The sequence below is a fragment of the Sinohyriopsis cumingii genome, chromosome 2, assembly GCF_028554795.1.
Source record: "Sinohyriopsis cumingii isolate HCF-2022 chromosome 2, ASM2855479v2, whole genome shotgun sequence".
NCBI lineage: Eukaryota > Metazoa > Mollusca > Bivalvia > Unionida > Unionidae > Sinohyriopsis > Sinohyriopsis cumingii.
The window spans coordinates 152,952,557-152,966,781 of record NC_142962.1 but is presented as its reverse complement, the minus strand read 5'-3'; the positions used below and the strand labels follow the sequence as shown (position 1 = coordinate 152,966,781).

Sequence of the window (14,225 nt, the reverse complement as noted above, 5' to 3'; positions counted from 1 at the left end):
TTTCTACAAGGAAATGTAGACTTCAACACTACAGATTGCAACACTACAGATTGCAGTATATGTCATCGTCTTCCATCTTGGATTCTTTGTCAGGATTCGGACGTGAAATCAGTAGAACATTTTGCTATTAGGACTACTAAAATTTTATTCTTGGATTATTCTTGGATTAATTTTGAATCTGATTCTATAAAACCATAAGTTCATATCTTTTCATTTTTACAGAATTTTTACAGGGAAATAAATTATTGTATTTTTCAAAGCTTGTTGTTTTCACTCTTTCTCGTGTTACTGTTTATTTGAACCTAAAAAGTGACATTAGAAAAGACAACCAATGCCCATAAAGGATAAGCTTTGTGATGAACTTTTGTTGTTTGGGAGTCATTGTGATACTGACAGAAATGCACATCCTCATCAAGTTTCATTTTCCTAGCTTGAACAGTGCCTGAGAAATGAACCCCAAACACAAAATTCAACCAAAGTAAGTTAAATTTAAAATAACGGCCATAATGATCTACCTTTACTACGAGGATATTGTACCTGTCAACATGAATTTTCTCACCAAGTTTCATGTTTCTATGTATAGGTAGGATTGGATGTATATAACATTTAAAAATATTGTGTGGTCATCAGCTAAATGCAAAGTTAACCTAACTGATAAAATGTGAAATTGATCTTGTTTTACTGTAAGCATATAGTACTATCAGACATGAATAATATCATCTAATTTAATGAAAAGTGCACTTAAATGAAGAAAAAAAAAAATACATTATGTTCTAAATCAGCGTTTCAGAAGTTAGTGTGAGTGTAGTATGAAAAAGTATTCAGATTTTAATGGAATCTAGCAGAAAAATTACAAAAATTATGCTTTTTGTATTTTTGATGGAACTATTAAATTATGGATGCAGTGAGATTGACTGGTCAGTACACATATTCTAACTATTTACACTTCAAGTTTGTTATACATGTATGTGTAACAATAAATGGTTCCCTGCCCAATAGAAGTAAATAATAGCTATTTTAACTCATTATTGTGTTATGTATATTTAATTTGCATCGTGTGTTGGCGTTTATCGATGGTGATATGTTATGTATATTTAATCTGTATTGTGTGGATGATCATGGTCAGTAATTGATGAGAGGCTTACCTGAATACTCACATCATGGGTAGGGGGTGGGGGTAAACAACATATTAAATAGCTAATACTTTAGATTATATTTTAAGATCATAACTAACTGGAGGTAAACATATTTACAGATGTTGAGTTCAAGGTCTATCATTATTCAGAAATTTAGAATGTTCTAGAAGCAAGTTGTTTACAAATTTGATGGAAAAATTACCATTATCCTGGTTCTGTTATTGTATCTTAGCATTTTATACAAATGTTGTTTACTTCATAATTACTCATTCTTAATATTAACATCTGTTTGGAGGAAAAAGTCTTTTAGTTGTGTTCAGCTGAGAGAATTTAATTTACTTATTTATTTAAATTATTCATTGGAATTACAAAGTGCTCTTGGACTTTTCTGACTGAATCGCTATTTTGGGATTATTATGAATTCATTCAAGGACATTTTGGATTATATCACTGTGATACATCAAGACTTTTCAGAACCCATTTGTAACACCACTGGAATTCATCTGGAATACTCTAAACTTTTTGACTTGTAATAGAACTTCTAGGACTACTTGAAACTTAATTAACAATACTGTGAGATCTTTTTAAATTTTCACTTTTTATTCAAGGGAAATAAATTATTTGTTGAATTTTACTAAACTTGTTGGTTTATCTCTTTTTTGTTACTTAGTTAAGACCACAGGGTTGAAACACTTGTTAAATTATTCATCAAGTTGGTAACTGTGTCACTTAAGTCTGCAATTTTTGTGTGCACACACACACACACACACACACACACACACACACAGTACAGTTGTGAGGATACAAATACAACTAATTTGGTTGAATATTACCTGATACACAGAATAATGGCAATCTGTGGACCCCGATCATTGGGGTTTCACTATATTAACAAGAGTCAGTGAAGTATGAAATATGGGTCACAGTAATCTACCTTAGTAACAAGAGTGTAGCACTTATCAAAATGCATTTCCTCAAAACATTTCATGATTGCAGACATAACAGTGCATATACAGGGTGCAAATAAACTGATGAATTCATGAGGTAATACAAATACTTAACCAAACCTGTATAAATAATGTACAAAGGGTTATCTATAAAACTCACAACAAAACAGGACGAAAGAATGGTTGAGCTGCTGTCTGGCTGTACATATGTTTATGCTATTGTATCAGTGGTTGCTGACAAATTTGTTGCACAAAAGCTCTCCTCTACATAGCTGAGGTGAGCTACAAGGTACATGCACTTTCTACCCCACAAAACAAGAAAAGTTTACATTACCTTTGTATATTGGTTGCTAGTTCTATTGTGTTTGTTTCTTTCATTAATCTTCCGCAGGATCTCCTGCGCAAGGCAGATGCAGTTGTCATATTCTGTCAACCTGTGCAAAAGATACAAGACAATGAGACATAAATGTGTCCCACAATCAACAATAACGTCTTATTAAGTGACTGACAGACCAATCAACACCTATGAACTGATTACTGCTAACATCACTGGCAACTTGTTTGTCAGACCCCTGTGACTGAAGCTCAGCAAACAGTAGACTGTTTTGAATATTAATGCAATATATAAGACATAATAATGTTGCAACTTTCTGATTTGTCCTTGAACTCTGCAAAAACTTTAATGTACACACAATAGTAAGTTTGTATCATGTTTGAAACTTTTCTTTAAAATTTTTAATTTTATTCATGATGATGTGTTAATAAATACCAGGATCACAGTTGAGAGTTCAGTTCGATATCTTTGTATTTTTAATAAAAACCAGTGGAATTATCTAAGAAAAACAACTCTTGGCTTGCAAAAGAAAAATTTTCTCACATTTTAACATTTAAAAAGTTTTAAATTTTTTGTCTTAGAACCATGTATATATTCTTGTGATAAATAAATTGTACATATACAATGTTATCAGAGTGGTCTTGCAGCTGAATGAATTTTACTAGATCAAGGGTCTTCACAACAAGACATACACTGCACACATTGTTCCCCCCTTAGTCACAACAGCCACTGCCAAAATACCAGAGGCAAGGTAATTACACATATTCCAAAGAATTCAATTTTTTATTTCTTTTGATAAAATTACTACCATATAAAAATATTTTTGCTCCACATAGAAAAATATTTCATAAAGATCAGATAAAATGAAGTCGGAACAATTTAAATTTTATTATGCATTAAAAAAATTTCATAACCATGATGCCCCATAGATTGATAAACTGAACACTTAAATGATATTAAGCAATGATTATAAAAACAGGACACATTAAGCCTGGTTTAAATTGAATTTCAAATATAACAGCAAACAGAAGTCTGGTGATCTGTGAATTTCAGCTTCTAAAATTTCATCTAGCCATCCTAAATGAACTCTTATTTCCATTCAAGCTAGCTGGCTATTTTTGTTTTAAATCTCATGAGAAAAAAGATGCACTGACCTACCAAACAGCACTGAATAATGTTGACAGGACTATACATCAAAGAGGTTTAACATAGATCATGAAAGAGATATAACATCTGGATCATGACGAAGGTGTAACATAGGGATCAAAGAGGTATAACACCGGGATCATCAAAGAGGTATAACAGAGATCATTAAAGAGGTACAACATAGGGATCATCAAGAGGTATAGCATAGAGATCATCAAGGAGGTATAACATAGGGATCATCAGAAAGGTATAACAGAGATCATAAAAGAGGTACAACATAGGATCATCAAGAGGTATAACATAGAGATCATCAATGGGGTATAACATAGGGGTCATCAAAGATGTATAACATCATCAAGAGGTACAACATAGGGATCATCAAGAGGTACAACATAGGTACCATTAATGAGGTTTAACATATGGATCATCACAGAGGTAAAACAGGGATCATCAAAGAATTGGGATCATCAATGAGGTATAACATAGGGATCATCAATGAGGTATAACAGGGATCATCAAAGATGTGGAGAGCAATGTAAAGTATATGACACTTGAAATATTTCAGCAGTGGTAGTTACTGTAGTCATTTGAATAAGCACATGAAATGGTTAGACAGTCAAAAGTTGTACTGTCTCTTTCTTCTTTTCTGATTTCTTTTTCTGTCATTCTTCATGTCTATCTATCTATCTTTCCTTTGATCAGGCTATTGACATATTTTAATTTTTACAATCTTTTCTCAATCTGCTGCAGTTTATAATTGTTCCACTGAAAGATTACAATAACCTGATCAAGATGAAAGAAGAAGGAGAAGAAGAAGATGATGATGATGAAGTGGGGTGAGATTTATACATATATTTTTTTAACAAAACAAATCCAAAAAAGAGGGATCTACCTTATCAACCCTTAACAAGACCTCCAAAAAAAGGAATCCTTCTTCTCCACACACCCCATTTATTTTTAGAGGCTACTGATTTTCTATATCCTATATACATATGAAAGAGGAAAGGCATCTTCTTTAATATTGTGTATATCAGCATATAGATTTCTCTATAGTTCATGCTTCAAACCATTTTTGTCAACTGGAAGATTGTTGTGAAATCAGAACAGAGTTGAAGATTGGAGAACAAAAGAAAGTCTTGAATCAAGTTTTATCTTGAACTATACACTCCAATACTGCAGTAAACCTATTTTCAAGCCTGTTGCAAACAGTTTGGAGTAAAAGAATAAATTCTTTCTTGTATAAAAAAGAACATTTACTGAGATAATATAGTTCATGCAACATACAATAGTTTCTTTTGTATATATTAAGAACATGCAAATCTCCCAGAGAAAGAAATCTCCATGTTGTTACATGATATCAGCATACACATGAGTTCATAAGCCGTCAGCTGCCTTTGCTATTTTAAGCTTGACATATTCCATACAATATATTCGATTCACCAATACCCAGTGCATAATGCTATGTCTGCTTCAGACCTTTTTAGTTGAATACTGATGAATGTTGAACTATATTGGTCTTAACAAAATCTCTTTGAGCCCCTAGCTAAACGGGTACCAGACAAGTGTATATCAACTGTTCTAGAGCCCCTAGCTACACGGGTACCAGGACAAGTGTATATCACATGTTCTAGAGCCCCTAGCTACACGGTACCAGGACAAGTGTATACTGCCTGTTCTAGAGCCCCTAGCTATATGGGTACCAGGACAAGAGTATGTCGCCTGTTCTAGAGCCCCTAGCTACATGGGTACCAGGACAAGTGTATATCACCTGTTCTAGAGCCACCAGTACAACTAGAAGATTAGTCAATATCAAACAACAGTACCACCTTAATCAATAACGGAAAATATGGCATTGTTAGTACTGATAAGGAGAAAGCATGAATACAAGAACTGTCAATCTACCAAAAAGTTTGAGGGAGAATGCTTCATTCCAAATGAAAGCTATAGACACATCCAATAAATGTGCACTTCCTGACACTTGGTCTGCAGATATCAAGGACAATTGGTATAGCAGACATATGCAGTTCTGGGAAAATCAGGTGAACTTTGTCTTTTGGTCTGCAACAACAGGATGTGGTGTCAGTGTTAATTAAGACCATTTGCATGTTAAGGATTCCATGTCTACTCTCAGGCTAGAAATATTCTAACAGGATTGTCCCTTGCTGATAAGACCTACTGGGAAACATTGTAAAGAGTTTAATATGAAAACAGACTCAAACCAAAAACCCAATGAACTACTTGGAATGATATATAACTATCCTACAGCCCACAAAAAAACATCCCCAGAAACAGTTGGTTTTATACCCAAAATGATTGAAAGTTATGAGCTGACCTTGTACCTCTTTTTGTAAGGGTCATGTGCAATAACTGCATGAGCAACATTCATACCGAATACATTACAAAGCTTTATGCAAGCAGGTGTAATGTCTCTAAGTTATAACTTTCAGGCAATGAGTAATTCTAAGTATGCAAGGTCAAATGGTTGATAAAGACTGCCACTGAGACCCCAAATCAAATTTTCTCATAAGCTGAATATACAATTGCCCACAAATTAAAGAAGACAAGGATACTTCCAAATGAAAGCATGTGATCCACCATGACCAAAGAAAAACAGATCACATCCTGTGGGGATGAACTCTCTGTTCAAATCCAAGCAACATTGATCTCACTGTACACTAGGTACTAACCCCTGGATCAATGCAGATCCAATACTGCTGTACATGAAACCAGTTCAATGAGCAACACAACAACCTCAACCAGTTGGCTTTGACCCATCTGCACAAGCACCAGTACATGAGGTTGCACAAGTGTTTGCTGCACATGTGCAGGCAGTGCCAGCTGTCCTGACTAGCAATAAAAACAAAGACCATGAAGCTTACAAAACTGCACAAGTTGTTGGCAGTATCCTGTCGGCTTTGTGGCCATTTGGTTTATGAATTAGCTTTTCTGTATGCACTTGTCCATGCAAAATCAGAGAAAATCAAAGGATGTGATCACTATTGCGATAGCAAATACCACCAAATTTATGGTCAGTCAGTCAATGACATTCGAGGTGGTTTTTAGGAGGAACAACACAATAGTACCAATGATACCTGGCACCACCAACAAATCATTTTGTGAGTGTTTTCAGCATCCCAGTCAGCCACTCCAACTGTGACATAACCATTATGTTGTGTTCATGGGACATATGAGGGGTCAGGTTGACGTGGTCACAATGGTATAATATCGCCCCTGTAATTGTAAGCATGACTAAATTTATGATGAATACCAGCACCATGAGAATCGAGGCTATAGTGATACTGTGTTCATGGAAGAGTGGTAGCAGCCACTTAATGAGGATTGGATCCTCATGGACAATTTTGACCATGGCCTAAACAAATTTGGGAAATCTGGCTGTGAAGGGTTTCTTGATTAGCGGTGACTGTCTCCAGCATTCCTGTTGGATGTGATCTCATATCTACTAGTATTTTCAGTTTTAGCCAGCTTTCTTCCTTCTATGGCAATGACATTATTGAAAGCTTCAAGAGATTATTTACAAGCTTGCTATATAGAGACCAAGGGATGATGTTCCATTCCTATGCTTCTGCTTCTGTCTGCACAGTTTCCTTGGATCCTGATGTTGTGAGTAGCTCCATATCTGCCAGTCTTCATATGTTGTGATGAAAGTTCACAAGTTGTGTGGAAAACAGTTTTTGTACCATCAGTTTGATTATCTTCTGTCTCAGCCCGTCTATACCAATATATATGCCTATACTATGAATATGTTCTAGTGTAGAAAGTTTGTTATACCTAACAATTCCCACACTCTCACATTCGAGATCGATACCATACCTCCTGAGTTTCAACATACCTTTTTCTACAGTAAACTCAACATAAAATGGACTTTCATTTATGGGATTTGGCATTAAAGGTGTCAATATTTTCATTGTAAATTTCAGTTTTAAGTTCTGTTAGGTAATCTTCATGAAGGTTGTTCAGGCAATCTTTTAATTCATTTACTTGTTCATAATAATTTATTAGAATTGATAAATTTACTTTCTATTGTTTTATCTGGAAGATCAGTGTCTCCTCTACCAAAATTTTCTACTTCATAGCCTCTTTATGTCACCCCAAAAGAAAAGCCCAAGATGAAATAGTCTTGACAGAAGAATAGTCTAAAAGTTGAATACAGACAAAACAGTTCCAACTAAAATGCTCAATTCTGCAATTAAACAATATAATGGACTTTTCTAAATCAATTGCAATGTTGCATCAGTACTTCAGCAGTCTAAGTCAATTCCCGATATGGTAAAACACTAACTACAATATAAAGCAAACACTGTAAGTATAAAACATACTGGCTAACAAACACTACTTAAAATGTGTACCAGCTAGGTTATATACAGATTAAAACACAGATCTGGCAAAGGAGAAGACAAAATCAATGCAAGGAAAAGAGTTGTTGTTAAATGAGCTACCAGTATTCAGACATCAGATATTTTCATTATATACTGATTTTCAGTACTTGTGGGTTATTTTTGTAAATTGAACACTATGTTTGTCTTTGGCTGTTTTGATTAGTCACAACAAGCATTAGCAAGTTTGCATATTAAAGGAAAACCAGAGTATAGAGAATTTGTCATTGTGACTAATAAAAATACAGTCCAGGCAGGAGATGTGTTAAACGCATGTATATATTTGTTATGGACACAGAGTGTGACATACAAAATAATTACTTTGTGTCTGCCATCTAACAGCCAGCAGGAACAACAAAAGGACAGTGAGTGCCATGTGCTTGTGATCTGGATTTGTAATGTAGCTTTAACAACTTTTCAGTCACATTGCTACAATGTCTGCAGTGTGGCAGTTCATTAAGTCATTTCTAGCACTGTGGCATCATGCCAATGTAGTATCATGTCCAACACAGTCACATTATCCTGACAACGGGCCGACCAGTCCTAATACTAACCTTTTAATGCTGAGTGCCAAGTGATGCAGCTGTGAGTACCATTTTTATGTCTTTGGTAAGACTCAGCTGGGACTCAAACCCATGACCTCCCACATCCAGTACAAACACTCTAACCATTTAGGCATTGTCTGAGCTAGAATCTAGGTCATTTCCTATGAACTTTGCTTTCTGGGCAGGTTTAGGTGAAATGATAGATTCATGTGTGGTTATTTTGTCCAATCTGTCATTGGGTATTGGTGAAATTATATTAGCCAAATAGAAAGAATGTACATCTTTAGCTCAACTGTGACCAAAGGTGAAACAATTATGTCTTCTATTTATTCTGATGTTTCAAAGGCATTTTTCATGCATACAGTGAAACAAGGCAATAAAGCTGCTGATGAATGGAAATGCAAGTGCATCAAAAACCATTCCGATGGCACTAATGTGATAAAAATGCAACCAGAAAACTCAGTATTTGAGATAATCACCCATCCATTCTGTGAAGATTGTCCTCCATTGTCATTTTTTTAAGATAAACCTATAAACAAAGACATTACAGTAATAATTTGATTCTGTGAGCTGTAGTCCACCGACAATCTCTGAAAGTAATCACTTGTAACAATTACAATCAAGATAAGAACCATATAATCATTTCATACAAAATTTCAACACATGCCTTTCTTCCTCCAAGCAAACTTTTGCAATCTCTCACAAAATTTCAACCCATGCCTTTCTCCCTCCAGGCAAACTTTTGCAATCTCACAAAATTTCAACCCATGCCTTTCTCCCTCCAAGCAAACTTCTGCAATCTCACAAAATTTCACTGGTAACAGCAAGTGCAATGTTAAATTCATGTCATTTTTAGGAGATGGAACAGTCTAATATTCAGGCACAGTGATATGACACAGACTCTCATGTAATTATAAAAAAAACATGAATTCTAAACAGAAATACAGTATGCCCACCACTATAATGGTTTCAATTCGAATAAAATGGAGATGAAACACTGAAAAAAATGATTCTCTGAATATTAACAATGTCTTTAGTCTAAATTTTTTTCCATTTTTTAACATATCAAATATTTCACAATGATGCATTCTGAGTAAAAGTGGATTTCAGTAGCTAAAATGTTACTGATTTGAATAACATTTTAAAAATAAATTAAGTAATTTATAGATTGTTACCATTATTAAATAAAGAATATATAAAGAACTATGAACACGAAGACATGTTTGTAATAAATTTAAAAACTACCTGGAATAATTTAATTTGCTTCATTCATGACAATCAGGTTTCCGTAAAGGATATTCATGCCATACCACACCAACTAGAATGGTGGATGATTGGTTCACAGCAACAGATCAAGGCAACCTTGTAGGCACAGTGTTTCTTGACATTTCAAAGGCTTTTGACCTTTTAAATCATAAAATCCTGCAGGAAAAGCTCAGCATATATCAAGTTAATCATGAAGCCATAGCTTTGTTTTGATCCTATCTTGAAGGCAGACAATAACAACTTTCTATTTTCAATAAACTTTCAGATAAGGAACTGATGAAGTCAGGTGTTCCACAAGGATCACTTCTTAGGACCATTACTCTTTCTGCTGTACATCAATGATTTACCATATCACACTGAGCTATCTACCACCAGCATGTTCACAGATGATGACATTATATAATATTGGATCAACAGGCCATGAGATTAGCACTAAATTAAATAAAGATTTCATAAAAATAAATAATTGGTGTGAACACAATGGTATGAAGATAAATGCAGCCAAATCTAAAGCCATGATCATATGTAGGCGAGGAAGAGTAAAAGCTGAGAAAAATGATTTCAAAGTAAGGATAAAAGGAATTGATATACAAAAGTCTGAAAATGAAAAACTACTTGGCATTATGATAGACCATGTCTTGTGCTGGAAAATACAAGCTGATAAGGTCTTAAAAAAAGTGAATTCACTGCTTTATCTCTTGAACATAAAAAATTTACATTTCCCTCGAGAACAGAGAAAGATAATCTACAATGCATTTATCATGCCACATGAAGAATATTGTTGTTCTATCTAGGGTAACAGTGATATACAAATTCAGGAAAGATTACTGAAATTTTAAAAAATAGCAGCTAGAGTTATTCTTGATGCTGATTTAGGTACACCATCAGCAATTCTTTTCACAACCCTAAAGTGGCTTCCATTTCAGCAGAGAAATCAATTTCAGAAGGGTTATAAATCCTTACAAGGTTTCGTTCCTGATTATCTTAAATGTAATTTTAAATTTGTTAAAAATGTACATATGTATGCACTAAGATCCATCTCAAACAACAAGTTATATTTACCCAAACCAAATTCTGAGTATTATATAAAAAGTTTCACTTTTTCTAAAGCCAAAATATGGAATTCCATACCACCATATATAAAGTCAACTGACACATGCCAAGCTTTTAAAAAGCTACCTATGTCAACATGTACAGAAACAACTATTTGTATGATTTTGTTTAATTCACTATTACTACTTTTTACAACATTGTTATCATGTACTCACCTATAATGTTTTACACGTGTTTACTACTACTATTTGCATGAATCCTGTATATACTCATTTTTGAAGCCGCATACATATTTTATTGTAACAGTAGATGAATTGTCGAGTTTTTAACAGCATTTGTTGTCTAAAGACACCTTATCTTGTAAAAGTTGTGCATTATATATATATATATTTGTAAAATGCCATAGAAGGCCTCATAGAAGATTGGTCAGTTGACCAAATGAGCTTCTTCTTTCAATAAAGACATAATAATAATAATAATAATAATAATAATAATAATATTATTATTATTATTATTAATTATTATTATATGCATGGAGAATGTAAGTAATAGTTAAAAGCAAAATATATAAACACAAACCTATGAAAAATACAAGTAGTGCAATAACATTTTAAAATCATGGCTGATATTTTATCATTATAATTTTATGTTTAAAAAACTAAATCAGATTTGAAATCAAATTATTTCATTAATAATAACAATAATAATAATTTTAATACTATTTTTATTTTAATTATATTTTTCTGAAGTATGATTGACTAATTTTATAATAGTATCTCTACCAGGGGTCCCCTACCAGTCCCAATTCCAGATAAAAGAGGAGGCTTGGGCATGTGGTTAGAAAACCCCACCTCATATAAATTAAACTGCTACTGGAACTTAAATGAGAACAGACACAACCACTAACATAGAAATAGATGCAGGTCAGGAAGCTGGACCAAACAGACTGAAGTCCTTATCCTGACAACCAATCTTCTGAAACCAAAAAGCATTACCAGAACTGAATGATGGAATGTGCAGGCCCTACACCAGACAGGTGAGCTTTCTGAGACTATTACAGAAATGACTTAAGTTCAACCTCGGCTTAATAGAAGTTCAAGAAACAAGATGCATAAAATCAGGAAGACAAAACTTCATTACTGGAGAGATAATAATGTGGTCTAGAAGACAGGATGACACACATCAAGAGAGCATTGCTCTTGTTATGAAAAATAAGGAGACTGTAAGTGATATAGTGGAGACTGATAATAAAGACTCCTAGATTTGTTAAACTGTCCATAATTATCTGTTATGTGCCCACAGAGGATGCTGGAGAGGAAAGTTTAGACTACTTCTATGAGAACATCCAACCTGCAATTGAGGATATACTGAAACATGACATGATGTTAATAACGAAAGACTTCATTTCTAGACTATGACAAAGTAACAGTAGTTGCAAGACTGTTATAGGTAAGCATGAATTGAAATGGCTGAAGACTCTGTGACAGATGTAAAACCAACTAACTGATTATTGGAGTGACCATCTTCACTCACACAGACATCCACAAACTTACTTGGATATCACCTGATGTGTGGGCTCAAACTAAGATTGATTATATGACCATTAATGGAAATGGGTATCACTCCATGCTGGATGTGAGAGCCATGAGATATACTGATTCTGTAAATGATCACAACCTACTTCTGACCCACTTCAAGCTTAAGCTAAAGAAGACCTTGCAAGGCAGTATCAGGAAGAAGCATTTTGATGCCTCAAAGATGAACAATTTGAACAAAGTAAATGAATTCATCTCAACTTTGTGCAATAGGTACAGTATCCTTGATGACAAAGGACAAGTGGAACTTCTGGATTTAACATTGCAATGGAAGAGGCAGCTCACAGAAAATCCAAAAGGGAAGGGTGGATCAGCCAAACAGCTTGGGAAAAGATGAAGCACAGGAAAAAGATCAGGGCACAGAAGCTGAATATGAAATCACAGCACTTGAAAGAAATGCTGAACAAAGAAGATACAGTTAAGGGCCAAGAAGTAAAAAACAGCCAAATGAAGGACAACAGAAAATTCTTTGAAAATCTTGCCACTGAGACAGGAAGAGCAGTAGATAAGAGGACAATGCACAAAACAATTACACTGCTGATTAGTCAGATCTAAAGCCAGAATTTCTAAAGAGTGCATCACAGTGGAGCAAATGAAGATTTGAATAACTCACACTATGTGATATTCATCGATTCTGAAAAGGGACTTGACAGTTTGAACAGGGATACTATAGATCTAATATAACGACATCAGTTGCAAGGTTGTCTGTGGAGACCAAGTAGCAGATGGCTTCAAGGTTAGGACCAGTGTGAGATAAGGATTTATTCTCCCCTTCCCAAGTCTATTTATCCTTGTAATGGATTGGTTGATGAAAAAGATAACTAAAGACAAAAACTGAGCAATTTGGTGGCCACTAACCTCCTTCTTGGAAGATCTGGACTTCACAGATGATGCCCTCTTATGTAGTTACCACCAAGACATCCAACAAGACATAATGGCTGGAAGCAATAGCATACACAATGGGTATGAAAGACAACAGCTGAGCAAACCACCACCAAACAGGGAGTAGAGGAAATCACAGGGTTCATGTACCTTGGCAGCAAAATTACAACTGATGAGGAAAGTGAAAAAGAGGTTGTTTCCAGTCATGGAATATGGAAAAATGACAAATAGCTCTCTCTCAGGACATTAAGCAAAGAATCTACTCATCAAATGTAATAAGCATCCTACTACGGTATATGGATCTAAAAGATCAAAGATCAGCAAGAAACTGGACACATTCCACACCAAATGCCTTGGAAGAATAAGATTTGTTTTTCCCTAACATGATAAGGAATGATGAAATGATGACAATGTGCAATGCAATGTTAAAAAGAACTTACAAATGGAGATGGAGATGGTTTTGATATGTTTTAAGGATGAATCCAGACGGCCTGCCCAAGATGGCACTGAAATAGTTACCAGATGGGAAGTGGGGAAGAGGACATTCAAGTGAGACCTGGAGTCTCCATACAGAAAAAAGAGTTCAGACATATCAATCTGAAATGGATGGAGAACAGTATGCTGCCAAGCAGCAGACTGCCATAGGTAGAGGAGACTCATGCATACCCTAGTGACATCATACCCACAAATCGCCCATCAACAGCAAATTTAAATGATCTTATAATGATTTATACCTGCATGAAATCTATAGCAAAATTATTTAATTTCTCAGAAATGGCAAGTATTATAATCGGCATAGCTTTAATCCGCTGACAGACCATACAAAACTACAGCATAGATAAAACCTTACCCTGTACTCACCATTTGCATTACTAGTCCCATGACTTCATAAATCTCAAACAACTACATCAGAAGTCCAACAGTCAC

At 34.6% G+C, this 14,225-nt stretch overlaps 1 protein-coding gene across 2 annotated transcripts in view; it reads right to left on the bottom strand.

Moving 5' to 3' along the window:
* LOC149806118 (syntaxin-8-like) overlaps positions 1-14,225 on the bottom strand; it is a 97,999-nt gene that overhangs the window by 81,897 nt on the left and 1,877 nt on the right. The window contains exons 2-3 of one of the 2 annotated variants that reach the window (XM_089951006.1): positions 8,982-9,031; positions 2,418-2,517 (exon numbers count right to left, since the gene is read on the bottom strand). In XM_089951006.1, coding sequence (XP_089807132.1) covers positions 2,418-2,517; positions 8,982-9,016 — 135 coding nt within the window. In that variant the 5' untranslated portion in view covers positions 9,017-9,031. The remainder of the gene's footprint in view (positions 1-2,417; positions 2,518-8,981; positions 9,032-14,225) is intronic. The other variant, XM_089951007.1, reaches the window with a different exon arrangement.